General features: G+C 37.8%; 1 protein-coding gene across 4 annotated transcripts in view; it reads left to right on the plus strand.

The window, feature by feature from the left end:
* LOC123548927 (ATP-dependent DNA helicase Q4-like) overlaps positions 1-21,859 on the plus strand; it is a 361,389-nt gene that overhangs the window by 335,215 nt on the left and 4,315 nt on the right. For all 4 annotated transcript variants that reach the window (XM_045336581.2, XM_045336584.2, XM_045336583.2 and 1 more), the window contains one exon: positions 117-297. In XM_045336581.2, the coding sequence (XP_045192516.2) occupies positions 117-297 (181 nt within the window). The remainder of the gene's footprint in view (positions 1-116; positions 298-21,859) is intronic.

A 21,859-nucleotide genomic window follows, 5' to 3' on the forward strand; every position in this document is an offset into this window, starting at 1 on the left:
ACTAAACAAAACAGACAAACCGGCTCTCTTCAATAATTGGAAGTTTGGAAGTTATCTTTCAGCTGAAAACAAGTTAGCTTTCATCTTGGCAAAATATTTATTATATTTTATATCAGGTGGTCCAAAGAGAACTGGAATAATGGTAGAGTTCTCTGATCTTGCCTACCACTTTAGAACACCTGGAGACTTCACTACTGAGGAGCTAGATGACATACTGCAGTTCCTGCATGAGCGTATTCAGCGGCAAGAAAAATCTGAGATTCGGAATCTGTCATGTCTGTATCAGGCATTGAAAAGGTAAATATTGTGACGTTAAGGTAGACATTGATGAAATAATCTAGTAATTGAGACAGCTTGAAGTCACAGAAAGCTTTCATTAGTAGAGTTTTTTTTACTGTTTTGGCAGATTAAGATGTATGTTTCAGATCAGCTAAGTAAAAAATGCAAAAAAGGCTTTTAGTGTAGGAAGATGTCATCCTTCCATCATCATTATTTTACTTAAAAGACATTCTCAGAAATAGCAGGATAGATCAACACTATTGTACATAAAACAACTTATTCTCATAAATACCTGGAAAGATCATCATCAGCATTTTACTTAAAACAACTTCTTCCCACTAAGCACCTGGATAGATCATCATCATGTTTATTGCATTATTACTTGGACATTTCAAAGTTTTATTCAGTTGGCTTAAACCTCTATGTTCCCTTTGCTGAAAATAGGGAGAAAATCTTTAAAGACTTTTTTCTTACAAACAGAATACGTTCTTTTCATAAAAATTGGTTATAGCGTCCTTTAATTGACCTTACACATTTTTAAAATGTTCCAACACTGCTTGACACATAGGTCACTAGAGTTGAAGAAAAAACTTCTTTATATGATTTCTGTACATAAACTGTCTGATGGATACTGAGCAGTTTTAAATTAGTAGCATTTTGCCTCTCTCAGCTTCATTGAAATAGTTCCACTTCAGTATTGTTAAAATCTTTAAACTTGTAAGTCACTTGCTAAGTCCAGGGTATCTCAGTATGTACACATAGTACTAGAGATCAATCAGTGACACAAATAATAATCCTTCCCTGCATTTACTTGTACATCAGTATGACACAAGTTAATAGGAAAAATGAAGTAACTGTATGGTTAAAAACTCAGTGATGTCATTTCATTGTAATGTCAAATTTCCTGGTAAATGCTGAAGAGTTCTTATGATGTGTGATATAGTAGAAATAACATCAGATAGTCTATACACTGTGAATCAGAGCCAGCCAAGCTTTCTTAAAATGAATATTATAATGTCATCAAGTGTAAACAAGGATGAAATCACTTATTCATAGCACACTGTACATGTTAATATTAATTAATATTGGAAAGACCAAAAAGCAACACTGTGCTAACTCAAGATAGAACAGTATTATACTTTGTCACACAATAATAGTTTAATGCAACGTAGAGCTAACTCAAGTTAGCTCTCTGTTGCATTAAAAAGTATCAGTGTAGCTCTTATCTGACAGTGACAAAGCCAGCTTTTTACTTACAGCTTCGAAAATTCTGTAGTCAAGTTATTCTTAAGAATTAGTAGACACCAAAAAAGGAGAGTTGTATGTGACATTTAAAAGCAATTTTTAGTTGTTATCTTAACCTGGCATATGTACTGGTCAGGTAACAAAAGCATGAAAATTGCATACCCACATCATCAAAGTAAGAATCCAGTAAAATGTGAGAAATGTTTCTGCATTCATTTGAAGGATTTTGAATTTTCTTTTGTAGTTTTACCTGTGTATCTGTTTAAGTCTTGGAAAATGCATTTAAGCATGTAACCAAAGAGATAATTTGCATTATTGCATCAATGTTCCCTTTCACTTAATCTTTTTTTATGCTCTGTTCCTGGATTCTGTATCAGTACAGTATTTGTTGGGTTTTTTTGCCAAGGAATCACAAAACAAACTAGCATTGTCTGCATTAGTCATGTTGTACTTTTCCTGCAGAGCTATGAAAATGGTTGTCTTAACCTGAGGGTTTATCTTGAAATAAGGTTTCACACTAAAATTACAGAACCCCCATGTTGATAAGGAAAAAGATTGTAAGAGTGTATTGGGAAGAAGCATTTGGAGACGATACAGAAGATATAATTATAGACGAAATACACTCCTGCTTAATTTGACTGAGGCAGCAAAAATCTCCACTACCATCTTGCACAGTTTGACTAACGTAAACAAAAACCCCGTACAAAGTTACCCAAATGAATTAAAAACAATATGTTTAATTAAGATTGTCATTTGCAATAAAAATTTGTATCATTAAAGAAATCTGACTTGTAAATGAATCAGTGTCTACTGAAATCTTGGCATACTAAAGGCAATTTGTTCAAAGGAATATCTGTTTTTATTGAAGTTCGTAGACAGCTTATTTGTTTACCTGAAGTGTTACATTATATGTAATTGAAGTGATGGCTTTGAACAAAATTATAATCATCCTCAATTTGATTAGAGCGAAATAGTTTGACTGGTGTGTTTAGCTTTAGTGCAGGATGGAGCCTGTTGTGCTTAAAATTGAAAACCAGTTTAATGATTTGCTTTAATCATTTCAAGGAAATTAAGATTGATATGTGTTTGGCATTTTAGGATCGGAAATTATGGTTATCTGAAATTTAATTATGACAAAAATGCTAATAATGATAGGTATGTTTTACTTTTTTGTGGCATGAAGAAGCCAGCAGTGCTGGAAGCATCAAGTCGTTAAGATGGATTGTGCAGCCCTAAGAATAGAAAATCATTTTTAATTATTTGAAGGACTTGCATAATGGCTTTTACATTCATATCTTGCAATATTTTATAGGATTTGCAGGAAACTTGAGCTTGTGCCATCCATCTCTTTCCAGTATTTAGTATGCTTCACTCCATAGTGGTTATGTTTGGATTCACAAAGGAACCTTCAAAGGAAGGCATAAATCATTTTTGCACTCCCTGAAAAAATTTCAGGGAAGTGGAGATCTTAAAAATTGTTCTTCCCAATATCCATCATTTTGCCAAAGTAACACCTCCTACAGCTTTTAAAGGGATTTAGCCCAAAAGTACAAAAATAAGTCATTATGAAGTGAACTTGTGCATTTCATCAGGGTGAATGCGTGTGAATACCATGCCAGGTTCAGGGGTCATTATGGCCCTTTGAAATATTACAGAATGCTATATATTGGGCAGTATTAAAATAAGCATTGTTGGGATAACACCTCCTATAGTTTTCAAGAGATATAGCTTATACTTACAGAAATGTAACATTTTGAAGTGGAATTAATCCAGATGTTCTATATTTGACTTGATTAATGCCATGGGTATAGAGATTTTACTGAAATAGTTTTTAACGGCTGTATAACAATTCCTTGGACCTCGAAGTCCTTGTTTTCAGTTATTAATTGTCATTTTCGGTGTGGTAGTTGTTTTTAGATATGGCCTTTCTGTCCCATAAACAACCAGACTTTATAGGAAGTTGTAGCAGCTAGGTTTGCATATATATCAATGTTTTCCTGGTGAATGAGATATGGCATGGTAAAGGTGATGGCATATGTGATGCCTTGTCTGCTCTTAAGGTAGTTCTGCATGTTTGATAAACCGAAGTAATTGCGAACCATCATTTATCTGTAAAACATAGAATAAAGCCTGGATTCAGTGTGCAAAAATTAAAATCATTTAATGAGTTAATGGCAACCTTTGAGTAAATATGTTACAATGGCACTGTTACTATCTTTCTTAAGTTAAACTATGATATTAAAATGTCTGACACCGTAAATAATTCAAAATAATGTCTTAAAATTAGCATGAAATGTGCGGTTCACTTTAATCATGGTAATATATCTAAAAAAGAAAAAACCACCTGGACCTATACATTTTATTTCACCACATTATAGGTCATGTATTTATTAGCTCATCTGATTTTTTGAAAAAAAAAAAGATGAGTTATTGTCATCACTTGATCGGTGTCGGTGTCGGCGTCGGCGTTGCCTGTTTAAGTTTTATGTTTAGGTCAGCTTTTCTCCTAAACTATCAAAGCTATTGCTTTGAAACTTGGAACACTTGTTCACCATCATAAAATGACCCTGTACAGCAAGAAACATAACTCCATCCTGCATTTTGCAAGATTTATGACCCCTTTTGTACTTAGAAAATATCAGATTTCTTGGTTAAGTTTTATGTTTAGGTCAGCTTTTCTCCTAAACTATCAAAGCTATTGCTTTGAAACTTTCAACACTTGTTCACCATCATAAGTTGACCCTGTACATCAAGAAGCATAACCCCGTCCTGCATTTTGCAAGATTTATGGCCCCTTTTGGACTTAGAAAATATCAGATTTCTTGGTTAAGTTCTATGTTTAGGTCAACTTTTTCTCTTAAACTACCAAAGCTTTTGCTTTGAAACTTGTAACACTTGTTCACCATCATAAGTTGACCCTGTACAGCAAGAAACTTAACTCCATCCTGCTTTTTGCAATAATTATTGCCCCTTTTGGACTTAGAAAATAAGTTTTCTTGGTTGAGTATTATGTTTGTCAGCTTTTCTCATAAACTATCAAAGCTATTGCTTTAAAACTTGCAACAGTTTTTCACCATCATAAGCGGACGCTGTACATCAAGAAACATAACTCCTGCTTTTTGCAATAATTATTGCCCCTTTTGGACTTGGAAAATAAGTTTTCTTGGTTGAGTATTATGTTTGTCAGCTTTTCTCATAAACTATCAAAGCAATTGCTTTAAAACTTGCAACAGTTTTTCACCATCATAAGCGGATGCTGTACATCAAGAAACATAACTCTATCCTGTTTTTTGCAAGAATGATGGCCCTTTTTAGACTTAGAAAATCATGGGTAGGACAATATTTCTATTATACAAAAAAAATCAGGTGAGCGTCAGCACCTGCAAGGCGGTGCTCTTGTTTACAGCTGTGAGAAGTATCATTAAAATCTACATTGTAGAAAAATTTCTGTTCTCGAAAATGTTATGAAAGTTATGATTTTCCCATAGACTCCCACTATGAAAAATTGTGTGAGGTCCAGATTTTTTTAATCAGTCTAGCAAAGAATCATGCACACGACCCTATCTTTTTATTTGCTGAAATTTCTAAATATATTCTAATGTTTTGAAAAATGAGTTTAATCAAATTCTACATTGTAGAAAAATTTTCAGTCCGAACGTGCAGAACTACCTTAAGGGCCAGCATGTGAAGCATATGTGTTTTACAAACAGCTCTTGTTTAATTTTTGTTGATTGGTTATGGTTGCGTACAGATTCTTATACAATTTTTGTCATTTACCTTTCTATTTTTCGCAAATAATAAACACAAGATGTCTTTGTGATATGGCTGGATATTGTATATCAATTTATGTTTACATTTAAATGAAGTGGCATAGCGAGACATGTGCTTTAACTAAAAACAAATCGCTTGTTATGCTAAATAACCATGCCCTGTTTGCCCTATGAGCACTCATTATATTTGACATCTGTTTATAGAATCATTTTTTATCTTCCATATTTTGTATCATTTTGTTATAATGTTATAACTATCTGTTGCGTTGTGTTTCCTTATACACTACTGTCAAAAGATACTTTTTAAATTTTCCCACATTTGAGCTCCTAGTATTGTTGTTGCTGTGATGTATGTCAAAAAACCTTGACTAATTTTAATCATTATAATTCTGTAACTTCATGGTGTGGTATTTATTAAAGCCCATCAAACACACACATGTAAGCTAATTATTTTCTTGTGGAATTAATGAGAAATTCATTATTATGCTTGCTAAGCATTACAGATTTACCCAGAAAAGTATATCAGAGTCCCTATTAATTAACAGGTAACATTGGTTCATACGTCCAAAGGTGATGACAAATGTTAATTTGAAAAGGCTGAAAATTCTTGATTTTGACCGTTTGTGCGGTTTAAGACATCTGGCATCCAGAATTCAGTAGAACATGCTAAATGTCACAGTTCTAGTCCAATTTTGTTGAAACTTGGACAGAATGATTCTCTCATAAAATTTTTTGATGGCTTCCACTCTGGTCAACTTTGTGGAATAGTATCTGCCTAAGTAAAAAATCATAAAAAGGCTTTTTATTACACTCAAGACCTGATTTTTATGAAACTCGTTAACACTCTAGAGGCCATATTTTCTACATGGCCTTCATGAAATCTGATCAGAATGTTTGTCTGTCTGAAATCTAGGTCAGGTCTGAAGCTGGATCATCAGGGGTTAAGCTCTGAAAAACTAGGTTAAATAATAGAAAAAACCTTGTTAACATTTTTAGACCATACTTTTTACCTGTTCTGTTTGAAACCTGTCAGAATTTTTGTCTAGGTGATGTTCTGGACTAGAAATCTAGGTGATGTTCTGGACTAGATTAACATGGTTAAAAAATAAGTCACTAGGTCAGGTCATAAGAAAAGGCTGTTGACACTTTAAGCCAAATTTTCTACCCGATCTATAGGTGATCTGGTCAGAATAACATGCCTTCAAAACCCATAGCCTTACGCTAAAGGTCAATGCCAAGCTTGGAGGTAAAATGTTAAGGTCACTTTTGATGTTCACTCTATAATATTTTGAACATGCATGCATAGTAAAGTAACAAACATTCACTCAAAGCTGATTGATGTTACAAATTTGTTTGAAACCTCTCACTATAAGATTTACTAGATTTTTTTTCCTGTTAGCAAAGATTTTAGTTTTGTTAATTATCCAGAAAATAACTTTTCATTTTTAGCTCACCTGAGCACAAAGTGCTCAAGGTGAGCTTTTGTGATCACCCTGTGTCCGTCGTTGTCTGTCCGTCGTCAACAGTTTGACTGTTAACACTCTAGAGGTCACAATTTTGGCCCAATCTTAATGAAACTTGTTCAGAATGTTACCCTCAATTAAATCTAGGACGAGTTCGATATTGGGACATCTGGGGTCAAAAACTAGGTCACCAGGTCAAATCATAGGAAAAGCTTGTTAACACTGTAGAGGCCACATTTATGACTGTATCTTCATGAAACTTAGTCAGAATGTTAATCTTGATGATCTTCAGGTTCAGTTTGAATCTGGGTCATGTAGGGTCAAAAACTAGGTCACCAGGTCAAATCAAAGGAAAAGCTAGTTAACACTCTAGAGGTCACATTTATGACCATATCTTAATGAAACTTGGTCAGAATGTAAATCTTGATCATCTTTAGGTCGAGTTCAAATCTGGGTCAGATAGGGTCAAAAACTAGGTCACTTGGTCAAATCAAAGGAAAAGCTTGTTAACACTCTAGAGGCCACATTTATGACTTTATTTTCATGAAACTTAGTCAGAATGTTAATCTTGATAATCTTTAGGTCAAGTTCGAATCTGGGTCCTGTGGGGTCAAAAACTAGGTCACCGGGTCAAATCAGAGGAAAAGTTAGTTAGAATTTTAGAGGCCACATTTATGACCATATCATAATGAAACTTGGTGGGAATGTTAATCTTGATGATCTTTAGGTCAGCTTTAAATCTGGGTCAGATGGGGCCAAAAGCTAGGTCACCATGTGAAATCAAAGGAAAAGCTAGTTAACACTGTATAAGCCACATTTATGACCATATCTTAATGAAACTTGGTCAGACTGTTTAGGTCAAGTTTAAATCTGGGTCAGGTGGGGACAAAAACTAGGTCACCAAGTCAAATCAAAGGAAAAGATTATTAACACTGAAACTTGGTCAGAATGTTAACCTTGATAATCTTTAGGTCAAGTTCGAATCTGAGTCATGTGGGGTCAAAAACGAGGTCACCAGGTCAAATCAAAAGAAAAGCTAGTTAACACTCTAGAGGCCACATTTATGACCATATCTTAATGAAACTTGGTCACAATGTTTATTTTGATGATCTTTAGGTCAATACGTCAGGTGAGCGATACAGGGCCTTCATGGCCCTCGTGTTATGTTTGCCCCAGGAGACATATTGTTTTTGCCCTGTCCGTCCGTCCGTCCGTCACACTTCATTTCCGAGCAATAACTGGAGAACCATTTGACCTAGAACCTTCAAACTTCATAGGGTTGTAGGGCTGCTGGAGTAGACGACCCCTATTGTTTTTGGGGTCACTCCGTCAAAGGTCAAGGTCACAGGGGCCTGAACATTGAAAACCATTTCCGATCAATAACTAGAGAACCACTTGACCCAGAATGTTGAAACTTCATAGGATGATTGGTCATGAAGAGTAGATGACCCCTATTGATTTTGGGGTCACTCCGTCAAAGGTCAAGGTCACAGGGGCCTGAACATTGAAAACCATTTCCGATCAATAACTAGAGAACCACTTGACCCAGAATGTTGAAACTTCATAGGATGATCGGTCATGAAGAGTAGATGACCCCTTTTGATTTTGGGGTCACTCCGTCAAAGGTCAAGGTCACAGGTGCCTGAACATTGAAAACCATTTCCGATCAATAACTAGAGAACCACTTGACCCAGAATGTTGAAACTTCATAGGATGATTGGTCATGAAGAGTAGATGACCCCTATTGATTTTGGGGTCACTCCGTCAAAGGTCAAGGTCACAGGGGCCTGAACATTGAAAACCATTTCCGATCAATAACTAGAGAACCACTTGACCCAGAATGTTGAAACTTCATAGGATGATTGGTCATGAAGAGTAGATGACCACTATTGATTTCAGGGTCACTCCGTCAAAGGTCAAGGTCACAGGGGCCTGAACATTGAAAACCATTTCAGATCAATAGCTAGAGATCCACTTGACCCAGAATGTTGAAACTTCATAGGATGATTGGTCATAAAGAGTAATTGACCCCTATTGATTTTGGGGTCACTCCATCAAAGGTCAAGGTCACAGGGGCCTGAACATGGAAAACCATTTCCGATCAATAACTAGAAAACCACTTGACCCAGAATGTAGAAACTTCATAGGATGATTGTACATGCAAAGTAGATGACCCCTATCTATTTTGGTATAACTCCATTAAAGGTCAAGATCACAGGGGCCTGAACATTGAAAACCATTTCCGGTCAATAACTTGAGAACAACTTGACCCAGACTGTTGAAACTTAATATGATGATTGGTCATGCAGAGTAGATGACCCCTAACGATTTTGGGGTCACTCTGTGAAAGGTCAAGGTCACAGGGGCCCGAACATTGAAAACCATTTCCGGTCAGTAACTTGAGAACCACTTGACCCAGAATGATGAAACTTCATAGGATGATTGGTCATGCAGAGTAGATGACCCCTAATGATTTTGGGGTCACTTTGTTACAGGTCAAGGCCACAGGGGCCTGAACATGGAAAACCATTTCCAATCAATAACTTGAGAACCTCTCGACTCAAAATGTTGAAACTTCATAGGATGATTGTTCATGCAGAGTAAATGACCCCTATTGTTTTTGGGGCCACTCCGTTAAAGGTCAAGGTCACAGGGGCCTGAACATTGATAACCAATTCTGATGAATAACTTTAGAACCACTTGACCTAGAATGTTGAAACTTCATAGGATGATTGAACATGCAGAGTAGATGACCCCTATTGATTTTGTGTTCAGTCTGTTAATGTTCAAGGTCACAGTGGCCTGTTCATGTAAAATCATTTTTTGGAAATAACTTGAGAACCACTTGACCTACAATGTTGAAACTTAATAGGATGATTGGACATGCAGAGTAGATGACTCCTATTTATTTTGAGGTCACTTGATCAAAGGTCAAGGTCACAGGAGCCTGAACAGTGACTTGAGAACCACTAGGCCAAGAGTGTTGAAATTTAGTGGGATGACTGGACATGCCAAGTAGATGATCCCTATTGCAACCAACCATCAGTGTCGCTTTGATTTTTGCTCCTGACCCCTATTGACTTCTTGCCTATAGGACTTTGCATTGGGGGAGACATGCGCTTTTTTTACAAAAGCATTTTCTAGTTAATTTATTTGATTTGAAGTACCCAATTTTTTCATTCAGAAAATTGATGAATATATCAAAAGGTATCTAGGAGGCTCTTACTACAGAAATATTTCTAATGTTATATACATTAAATAACTCAATTTGAAATGGACAGCTTTTTAGCTCACCTGAGTACAAAGTCCTCTAGGTGAGCTTTTGTGATCGCCGTCGTCAGTCGTGGTGAACAATTTGACTGTTAACACTCTAGAGGTCACAATATTGGCCCAATCTTAATGGAACTGTCAGAATGTTACTCTCAATAAAATCTTGGATGAATTCGATATTGGGTCATCTTGGGTCAAAAACTAGGTCAAATCAAAGGAAAAGTTTGTAAACACTCTAGAGGCCACATTTTTGACATTATCTATATGAAACTTGGACAGAATGTTAACCTCGAAGATCTTTAGGTCAAGTTCAAATCTGGGTCAGGTTGGATCAAAAACTAAGTCACCAGTTCAAATCAAAGGAATAGCTTGTTAACTCTCTAAAGGCCACATTTATGACTGTATCTTCGTGAAACTTGGTCAGAATGTTAATCTTGATGATCTTTAGGTCAATTTGGAATCTTGGTTATCTGGGGTCAAAAAACGAGGTCACCAGGTCAAATCAAAGGAAAAGCTAGTTAACACTCTAGTGGCCTCATTTATGACCATATCTTAATGACACTTGGTCAGAATGTTAATCTTGATGTTCTTTAGGTCAAGTTCAGATCTTGGTCAGGTGGGATAAAAAAACTAGGTCACCAGGTCAAATCAAAGGAATAGCTAGTTAACACTCTAGAGGCCACATTTATGACCATATCTTAATGAAACTTGGTCAGAATGTTAATCTTAATGATCTTTAGGTCAAGTTTAAATCTGGGTGAGGTGGGGGTCAAAAGCTAGGTCACCAGGTAAAATCAAAGGCAAAGCTTGGTAACACTCTAGAAGCCACATTTATGACTTATCTTCATGAAACTTGGTCAGAATGTTAACCTTGATGATCTTTAGATCAAATTCGAATCTGAGTCCTGTGGAATGTGACCTACTGACCTATTTTCTGTTTTTTTAAGATACAGCCATGAAATTCGGATGACATGTACAGTTTCGCAGGCGGGTCTTAAAACTGAAATTCATTGACCATGAATGTGACCTACTGACCTTCTTTCTTGTTTTTTAAGATACTTTTTAAATATTTTAGCATCAGTTTGACATTTGAAAACATGTAGCTAATATTACTCAGGTGAGCGATCCAGGGTCATCATGACCCTCTTGTTACATAAATTAACAGTAACTGTTGTAAGGATAATGTTTCTGTATAATGTAACTTCTGATGTACGGTAATTAAATCTTTTTTATGCCCCCAGCATCTGCTGATGCGGGAGGCATATAGTGATTGTCCAGTCCGTTCGTCCGTCCGTACGAGGTTAACCAAATGGGACCGTTTCGTCTAGCATCAATACCCCTTACTAGAATGACTTGATACTAATGCAGATGTCACCTGTGACCATTCCTCATCTTTACACATCACCTGACCTCAGTTTGACCATGACCATGGCCTCATTTATGACTTTGGTTGCTTTATATGGGCCATCTCTTGGTTAACCAAATGGGACCGTTTCGTCTTGCATCAATACCCCTTACTAGAATGACTTGATACTAATGCAGATGTCACCTGTGACCATTCCTCATCTTTACACATCACCTGACCTCAGTTTGACTATGACCATGGCCTCATTTATGACTTGGGTTGCTTTATATGGGCCATCTCTTCATTAACCAAATGGGACCATTTCGTCTAGCATCAATACCCCTTACTAGAATGACTTGATACTAATGCAGATGTAACCTGTGACTATTCCTCATCTTCAGACATCACCTGACCTCAGTTTGACCTTGACCTAATTTTGGACTTAGGTTGCTTTATATGGGCCATCACTTGGTTAACCAAATTGGACCGTTTCTTCTAGCATCAATACCCCTTACAAAAATGAATTGATACTAATACAGATGTAAATCGTGACCATTCCTCGTCTTCAAACATCACCTGACCTCAGTTTGACCTTGACCTCGTTTAGGACTTAGGTGCAAAATCTATCGACAAGGATGCCACTGGGGGGCATCAAGCGTTTATTGAACGCAGCTTCATGTTTAACTCCTATTAAATGATATGTAATGTTTCATAACGAGACATACTCTTTCAAAACTGATTAATTTGGTTAAACTGTAATAGTGTGGAAGCCTATATCTATCAATCTATCAAATGGAAATTTAAACTTGAAAATACGTAAAAATCACACACACAGACCCCATCCCTTCCCCCAAAATAAGAATATAAATTATATGTTCCTGATCATAGAGATCTACCAGGTAAAATAACTCTGCTTTGAGACCAAAACAGAAGATAATATGTTACTTTGGTTTAAACAGTATTTATTGATATAGCTACAACAAATATACAGACATAGAGGACTGAATAGGAAGCTATTGTGATCGCTCACCGTCCGGCATCCAGCCGTCCGTCCACACTTTCCTTTAAACAATATCTCCTCCTAAACCACTAGGCAAATTAATTTTGATGAAACTTATCAGTGGTGTTCCTTGGATGCTCTTCTTTAAAATTGTTCAAGGAATTGAATTCCATACAGAACTCTGGTTGCCATGGCAACCGAAAGGAAAAACTTTAAAAATCTTATTGTCAAAAACCACAGGCCATAGGGCCTTTATATTTGGTATGTAGCATCAGCTAGTGGTGCTCTACCAAGATTGTTCATATTATCCCCCTAGGGTCATATATGGCCCCGCCCTAGGGGTCACATGGTTTACATTGACTTATATAGGAAAAACTTTGAAAATCTTCTTGTCCAAAACTACAGGTCCTAGGGCTTTGATATTTTGTATGTAGCATCATCTAGTGGTCCTCTGCCAAGATTTTACAAATTATCCCCCTAGGGTCAAATATGGCCCCGTCCCGGGGGTCACATGGTTTATATAGACTTATTAGGGAAAACTTCGAAAATCTTCTTATCCAAAACCACAGGTCCTAGGGCTTTGATATTTGGTATGTAGCATCATCTTGTGGTCATCTACCAAGATTGTTGAAATTATCCCCCTAGGGTCAAATATGGCCCCGTCCTGGGGGTCATATGTTTTATATGTACATATGTAGGCAAAACTGTGAAAAACCACAGGTCCTAGGGCTTTGATATTTGGTATATAGCATCATCTAGTGGTCCTCTACCAAGTTTGTTCAGATTATTCCCCTTGGGCCAAATATGGCCCCGCGCCGGGGTTCATCTGGTTTATTGTCGAGCCCGCTTGCAGTGAGCTCGATATAGAGGTAACTTTTGGCGGGTCGGTGTATGTTCGTCCGTCCGTCCGATTTTGTCCGAACCATAACTTTAACATGCATGGACCAATTTTGTTTATATTTGGCATGAATATTAACCTCAGTGAGGAGTGCCATGCGCAAACCTCATGTTTCTTTCTCGAAGGTCAAGGTCATAGTTGAAAGTCAAAGTTCAAATTGAAGTTTGTCCGGAGCATTTCTTCTTCATGCATGATGGGATTTTGATGTAACTTGACATGAATGTTCACCATTATGGGACAGAGTGTCTTGTGCAAGAACCTGGTCGCTAGGTCTAAGATCAAGGTCACAGTTGACAGCTGGCGGGCTCGACATTCTGCCCGTGGGCATACTTGTATAGATTTACATAGGGAAAAACTTATAAAAAAACTTCTTGTCCAAAACCACAGGGCCTAGGACTTTGATATTTGGTATGTAGCATCATCTAGTGGTCCTCTACCAAGATTGTTCAAATTATTCCCCTAGGGTCAAATATGGCCCCGCCCTAGGGGTCACATTGTTATATAGACTTATATAGGGAAAGCTTTGAAATTCTTCCTGTCCAAAATCAAAGGGCCTAGGGCTTTGATATTTGGTATGTAGCATCATCTAGTGGTCCTTTACCAAGATTGTTCAAATTTTTCCCTAGGGGTCAAATATGGCCCCGCCCTAGGGGGGCACATGGTTTAAATAGACTTGTACAGGGAAAAACCTTAAAAAAATTCTTGTTTTAAACCATAAGGCCCAGAGCTTAGATATTTAGTATGTGTTATGCTCTAGTGGTTCTCTACCAAGATTGTTCAAATCATGACCGTGGGATCAATATAGGCCACGCCGGGGTAGTCCATTATTTTGCATAGACTTATTTGTTTTTGAAGCAGTGGTAAAGAAATTTAGACCACAAGCATAATGTTTGATACAGATTTCAATATTCATCTTGAATTGTCTTAGTCATGGCCTACTGATCTACTTTCTTGTTTTTGAAGGTACAGCTTAGAAATTTTGACCACGTTTATAACGTTTGATACTGATTTTAATACTCATCTTTAATTTTCTTAACCCTGATCTACTGACCTACTTTCTTGTTTTTGAAACTACAGCAAAGAAATTTGGACCACCAGTTTAATTTTTAAACAGATTTCATTAGTTATCTTGAATAATCTTTACCATGACCTACTCACCTAGTATTTTGTTTCTGAAGCTTTAGCAAAGAAATTTGTTCAAGCAAGCAACTAAACTCAGGTGAGCGATATAGGGCCATCATTGCCCTCTTGTTGGATTCTCTCTCCCTATGTTACATTGTATTAGATATTTCAAGAATTCATGTATTATTCTGGAACCTGTTAATACTAGCACACACCCTTGAATCTTTAATTTTTATGTTCTGTTTTATTGCAGGATGCATATTGTTAATGTCAGAAGGAATTTCTTTTGTTATTAACAGTTTACAAGTTAATTTTTACAAATTTAAGGGTTTCATGTAGCAATGAAACAGGGTTTTATATTTGGTTGCGGGTTGATCCCACTCACATTGACCATTTAGATTATATAAGATTTATCAGCGATAAGGTATTCCAGCCCATGGTTACATCACAAGCTGGGTCAGGCAAAGTTCAGCTTAAATCTGAGGGACATTAACTTCATATTAATTTGTTTCTCATTCATGTATATTCATAGACTGGCATTTAAACAGAAAATAAATCTACCAAAAACCCGCAACCATCAGACATTTCAAGGCTTTGATTTTGTTCTTCAATGTTTCAGCCTTTTCACTGCAACATTATGTATACAGTATCTTCTTCTGAAGAGCTTTAGGCACTTGCAACAATTTTTTTTTCTAAAAAAAAGGACTGTTTTTAGCTCACCTGTCTTTTGTGACCGCCCTTCGTCCGTAGTCCGTCCGTCCGTCCGTCCGTCTGTCCATTCACATTTTTTTGTGAACACGATAGAGACCACATTTTGCAATCAATTTCACAACTTGTATTGGCGTAATATCCTGGCCAGATCCCATCATGGGTTTCAGAGTTATGGCCCTTTAACTCCCTGAGGCCGATATCATAATATACATGCTGCGGCGAGATAAGAATTACCACCTGACGTCGAAAAACATCATCTGATCTTATCATAATCACATTCGCATGCAGTCAATTGAAATCATGCATGGAAATATTATTAACATGGGTGTAAATCAAACTATACTTATAAAATCTTTAAAGTTTTAACAAATATTTATATATATTCACTTTCGTCCGTAACTTATATCCAAATAGAATAATAATTTCACTTCGAAACATTCACCATGTTGACACACCTATTGCGTTTTAATAAATATTTGAATATTTCCGATTTTATTACTTTTTTTCAAATGTAAACACATTAAATTCCAATAGATATAAATACATTATTAACACAGAGTATTTACATTAACATTACTCAAAATTAACACCCATTTTTGAGTGAATATCGATGGTTTGTTTTGATGTATAATCAATTTCTAAACATGTACACAAACGTTGTGTGACACGCACTGAGACAGTTAAGTTGTAATATTTACACCCATCTTTGAAGAATTATTAAATTTACAAAAAGCGTTTATTTACACACATTGTTGTGTATGAAAATGTTTTGCTGTGTTATTTTATCCATTTTAATTTAATGTGATGTAAGTGTACGAATATTTCAGCTTTCTTAAACTTAATATTTTTCGAGCATTCATTTCTCTGATAATGAAATTTCATCGTCAGAATCATCATCTGACGGAACTGATGCGTCAAAATCAGCATGATAATAAATATGTTCTTCAATGTAAGAAAAATTTCGGCTAATTATTTTAATCTTTTGAAATACTGTATATGAACGAAACACAGCGGAGTTCGTCTTTTTTATTTCCTTTACCGCATATTTACAAACATTTATTTTAGCATAATTAATAATTATAACATCTATGAAATCATAGCCGGTATGCAAAATAATTTTGCTTTTATCAGTATTATCAAAAATTAACAAGTACGTGAGGCAGTCAGCATGATCTCGGTGCCGCGACTATACTCGTCAATCGCCGTCCTGTGGAGTCCTGATAACGCGCCTATAGTCGGATATCGACGCTACAGGGGTAGAAAATTTAGCGCCTTTAGTCGCATTTCCGCCCTAAGGAGTTAAAGGGCCAAAATTTGCTATTTTGTCTTGTGAACACGATAGAGACCACATTTTACAATCAATTTTAATTAAACTTGCACACAACTTGTATTGGCATAATATCTCGGTTCCTTTTTGAAAACTGGCCAGACCCCATCATGGGTTCCAAAGTTAATGCCCATTAAAGGGCCAAAATTTGTTATTTTGGCTTTTGCAACCATATAGAGACTTCATTTATAGTTTGATTAATACAAACTTGCAAAATATCTTTAACTAAAATAGGGCTTGTAGAGAACACTGTAGAGGCCACATTTATGACCCTATCTTCATGAAACTTGGTCAGAATGTTTATCTTGATGATTCCAAGGCTGGAAGTAGGAAAAACTTCCACAGGTCTGGAGGGAGGTGATCATGGCACCTATCCTAAAACGCGGAAAGGACAAAAGGAATGTAGCCAGCTATAACCCAACAGGTCTCACCAGCACAGTGAGGAAGACCATGGCTAGCATCATAAACCAACGCATGAAATGGTACTTGGAAGCCAATAATATCTTGGCCCACCAACAGGCTGGCTTCAGGTCATTCTGTTCAACAGAGGATCAAACGACAACATACCTTGCACAAGAAATCGAAAATGCCTTCCAGGCAAAAAAGATTAGTAACATTGATAGACCTTCAGAGAGCATTTGACAAGTATGGATGAATGTTCTTCTTGTGAAACTACAGAGGAATGGTGTTGGAGGCACCGTGTACAGATGGATAACGTCCTGTCTCTTCAACTGAAGGGCTAGAGTTAACCTTGATTGAACCTCCAGTCAGAAGTTTCTGCAGAGACATAGAGTTCCCAAAGGAGGATTACTTTCTCCTACTCTCTTTCTTCTCTTCATCAACGATCTGGTGGCTGAACTTCCAAGAAGAGTCAAGCTGATCTCTATGTGGATGATTTGGTGCTCAGAGGAATATGCAACAACTGCCAAGTACAGAATGCGGGAAGCCGCAGACAGGCTCACAGCCTGGGTAGAAGAATGGTGTATTCAGGCTAACATTGAGAAGCCCTGCACAACCCTATTTTCACTATCCAAAGCAGACAGCTGCTGGCAATATTAGGTTTTGTGACACCCTACTTGCATAAATGGAGGAAGCAGCATATCTAGGAGTAATGTTTGACAGGCGCCTAACATGGAAGGCATATCTTACCAATTCAGAAAGCAAGGCACGAGCTTCCCATCCTACGGAAACTTGCTGGTACAAACTGGGGAGCACACAAACATACTCGAGACAGTATACCTTGGGACTACCAGACCCATCCTAGAGTATGGCTCCTCAGCTCGGATGACAGCGGCCAAAACAAATCAGCAGAGGGTAAACAAAGTGCAAAACCAGGCTTTCCGAATCATAACGGGAGCACGGAAATCAACACCCATTAAGGCAATGGAAGCCTCCACTTGCCAACAAAAGAGAGTCCAAAACCCTAGTACAAACCAGCAAATACCAGTACCTGCCAGACCATCCCATGAAAGTCAAACTCGAAAGGCTTACAAAAGATCGTCTAAAAAGGAGGCAGCTTTGTGCACGAAGCCAGGAAGCTCAACAGAACATTTGCAGAGCATCTTGGACAACCCACTACTCCTTTCATTGTTCAAGATCTACCAGAACCGTGGAAACTTGACCAATCCAACCAGACTATACATACCACCGTTCCTGGTTTTTGCCCCTGGTACTCCAGATGAAGCTATCCTTTACACAGGCCATGATCCAAGACACATACCTGTCAGAGACATGGACACAGGTGTACAGACGGCTCAGTCTCAGCTGCAATAAAAGATGGAGGAGCTGGCATCTTCATACTGCACACCTCGGGAAGATCAGAGACAAATAGTATTCCTACTGGAAGGCATTGTACCAGCTATAGAGCAGAGTTTGAGGCCATCAAACAGGCTATTAAACTCACTGAGGAGTCTCCAGGGAGCTGCTCCAACCTGTTTATCTTCACGGATGCTCTGTCAGTTCTCCAAGCACTGGAAAAAACCAAACAACCATCCATTTCAAGGGAACTTTTCAGCCTATGCAAAAACAAGAGTTGTGTCCCTACAATAGATACCTGCACATTGTGGTGTGCCTGAAATGAGAATGCAGACAGATTAGCCAAACTTGGAGCTACAGAGAAACAGTCGCAAAATTCCATTACTCACGAGGAGAAGGTGACAATGATCAAAGCACTGACAAAGCCGTGGCCAATCATGGAAGACTACCACCTACTGGACAGATGGGAACAAGTCATCATCTTTAGGCTTCACACAGGACATAACCGGTTAAATGCCAACATATGCATAAAGCTTAAATTATCTCCTCCGCTGTGCCCCTGTGGCCTGGAACAACAAACCTCTGAGCACATTCTGCAGAGATGTCCACGTCTGGAAACCAAAGGAAAGGTGTGTGGCCAAACAGCACCCCAATGAGAATCAAAGTGCACGGCAAGATGGAGGATCTGAAGAAGACGGCATCCTACATCAAGAAGAAGATTCTAAGACCAAGTCTAACAGTTGAGCGACATTTCAAGGTCATCATGACCCTCTTGTTCAGTGATTTGATTCCATGTACTATTTAAGATAAGATGTATAAAAAATGTTTCAAAGTTATTAATACACAAAAAAGAGGTTATACGTCTGCGGAATAATATCACAAGAGCGTAGCCCGAGTGAATTGTTCTGGTGGCGTATAACCAATTTTGAGTGTTACATAAGTAAAACACGATTTTCTAATATATGTTATTTCGATTTATCTAAAGCAGAAGATAAACAAGAGCTCGTCGAACATGAAATGCCCCCCCCCCCCCCCCCCCCTTTGTTGCATTCAGTAACTGCAGAAGGAACAGAAATTATTTGGTCACTGTGCACGGGACATTTGACGTACTGACCTCAAATCAATAATTATGGGTCATTTACCTGTCATAGGTGACTTCTCTATCAAATGTACTCTTAAACCAAAGCATTTTCTAGTTATTTGGCAAAAAGTTCTACTGTTCTGCTTCAATATGACCTTGACATTTGACCTACAGACCTCAAAATTAATAGGGGTCATGTGCCAGGCATGAACAGCCTCCCTATTAAGTTTCATGATCCTAGGTCAAAGAGTTCTCAAGTTATAGGCTGGAAATGGTTTAACTGTTCCGGGCTACTGTGACCTTGACCTTTGACCTACTGATTTGAAAATCACTAGGGGTCATCTGCTGGTCATGACCAATCTGCCTATCAAGTTTCGAGATAATAAGCCTAAGCGGTCTCAAGTTCTCTTCCGGAAACAGTTTAACTGTGTTGGGTCACTGTGACCTTGACCCTTTGACCTACTGACCTCAAAATCAATAGGGATCATCTGCTCATCATGAACAACCTCCCTATCAACTTTCATGATCCTAGACTTAAGCATTCTTGAGTTATCATCCGGAAACCGCTTGACTGTTCAGGGTCACTGTGGTCTTGACCTTTGACCTACTGACCTCAAAATCAATAGGGGTCATCTGCTAGTCACGACCAACCTCCCTATCAGCTTTCATGATCCTAGGCCCAAGCGTTCTTGAGTTATCATCCGGAAACCGTTTAACTGTTTAGGGTCACTGTGACCTTGACCTTAGACCTACTGACCTCAATGTCAATAAGTCTCATCTGCAGGTCATGACCAACCTCCCTTTGAACTTTCATGATCCTAGGACTAAGCGTTCTTGAGTTATCATCCGGAAACCAATTGGTCTACGGACTGACTGACCGACATCTGCAAAACAATATACCCCTCCTTCGAATACCCCTTCTTCTTTGAAGGAGGGGCGGGGTCGGGAGGGGATGGGGGGCATAAATACAATAGCGTTCTTTCTTGGTTGCAACAAAAGCATTGACACCACACCTGTTAACGTGATGTCATTTTATTGTAAGCCTGTTTTAATAGAAACGAGCATATTAGAATAGATTTTAGCGAAGTTTTGTGATCGCATTTTGTCCGTCGTCCCGTCCGTCCGTCCTTTCACAAGTTCTTGTGAAGACGATAAGAGACCACATTTTGCAATCAAATGTATTGTATTGGCATAATATCTCGGTTCCTTTCGAAAACTGTCCGGATCCCATCTTGTGTTCCAGAGTTATGGCCCCTTAAAGGGCAAAATTTGCTATTTTGGCTTGTGAACACGGTAGAGACCACGTTTTGCAATAGATTTTAAGCAAACTTGCACACAACTTGTATAGGCATAATATCTCGGCTTTTTTCGAAAACTGACCAGATCCTATCCTATGGATTCCGGAGTTATGGCCCTTAAAGTGCCAAAATTTGCTGTTTTGGCTTTTGCAACAATATAGAGACTTCATTTATGGTTTGATTTGATACAAACATGTAAAATATCTTAAGCAACAATATATCTTGGATTCCATGATGAATCCGTCAGATCCAATAATAGGTTCCGGAGTTACGGCCCCTATTTGACCCCTGAAAGAACCAAAATTTGTTAATTTTATCTTGTGAACACGATAGATTAGTGACATTTTGCATTCGATTTTAACCACACTTACACACAACTGAAGTCACAATAAGGTCTAGATTCCATCATGGGTTGTAAAGTTACTGCCCCTGAATGGGGCAAAAGTTTCTATTTTTGCCCTTTCAGCCATATACAGGTTTCATATATGCTTTGATTTGATTCAAATTTGCACAGAATGTTTATCTTGATGATCTCTAGGCCACATTTGAAACTCTCATGTGGGGTCAAAAACCAGATCAAATCAAAGGAAAAGCTTCTTAACCCCCCCCCCCCCCCCCCAGAAGTCACATTTATGACCCTATCTTCATGACACTTGGTCAGAATGTTTATCTTGATGATTCCTGGGCCAGTTTCGAAACTTGGTCATATGGGGTGAAATCAAAGGAAAATCTTGTTAACACTTCATGCCACAGAATGTTTATCTTGATGATTTCTATGCCACGTTTGAAACTGTCTGTCTCATGTGGGGTCAACAACTAGGTCACCAGGTCAAATCAAGGGAAAAGCTTCTTAACACCCCAGAAGCCACATTTATGACCCTATCTTCATGAAACTTTGTCAGAATATTTATCTTCATGATTCCTAGGCCATGTTTGAAACTGGGTCATGTGGAATCAGAAACTATGTCACCCGCTCAAATCGAGGGAAAAGCTTGTTAACATACTATGGACCATATTTATGACCATATCTTTATGAAACTCGATAAGAATGTTTTTCTTGATGATTCCCATGCAAAGTTCGAAACTGGGTCATGTGGGGTCAAAAACTAGGTCACCACTCTAATCAAAGGAAAAGCTTGTTAACACTGTAGAGGCCACATTTATTACCCTATCTTCATGAAACTTGGTCAGAATGTTTTTCTTGATGATTCCAAGGTCAAGGTTAACAGGTGAGCGATATAGGGTCATTATGACCCTCTTGTTAATTTTTGTGCCCTCCAAAGTTGTTGTTTTTA

The sequence above is a fragment of the Mercenaria mercenaria genome, chromosome 6 (genome assembly GCF_021730395.1).
Source record: "Mercenaria mercenaria strain notata chromosome 6, MADL_Memer_1, whole genome shotgun sequence".
NCBI classification, from domain to species: Eukaryota; Metazoa; Mollusca; class Bivalvia; order Venerida; family Veneridae; genus Mercenaria; species Mercenaria mercenaria.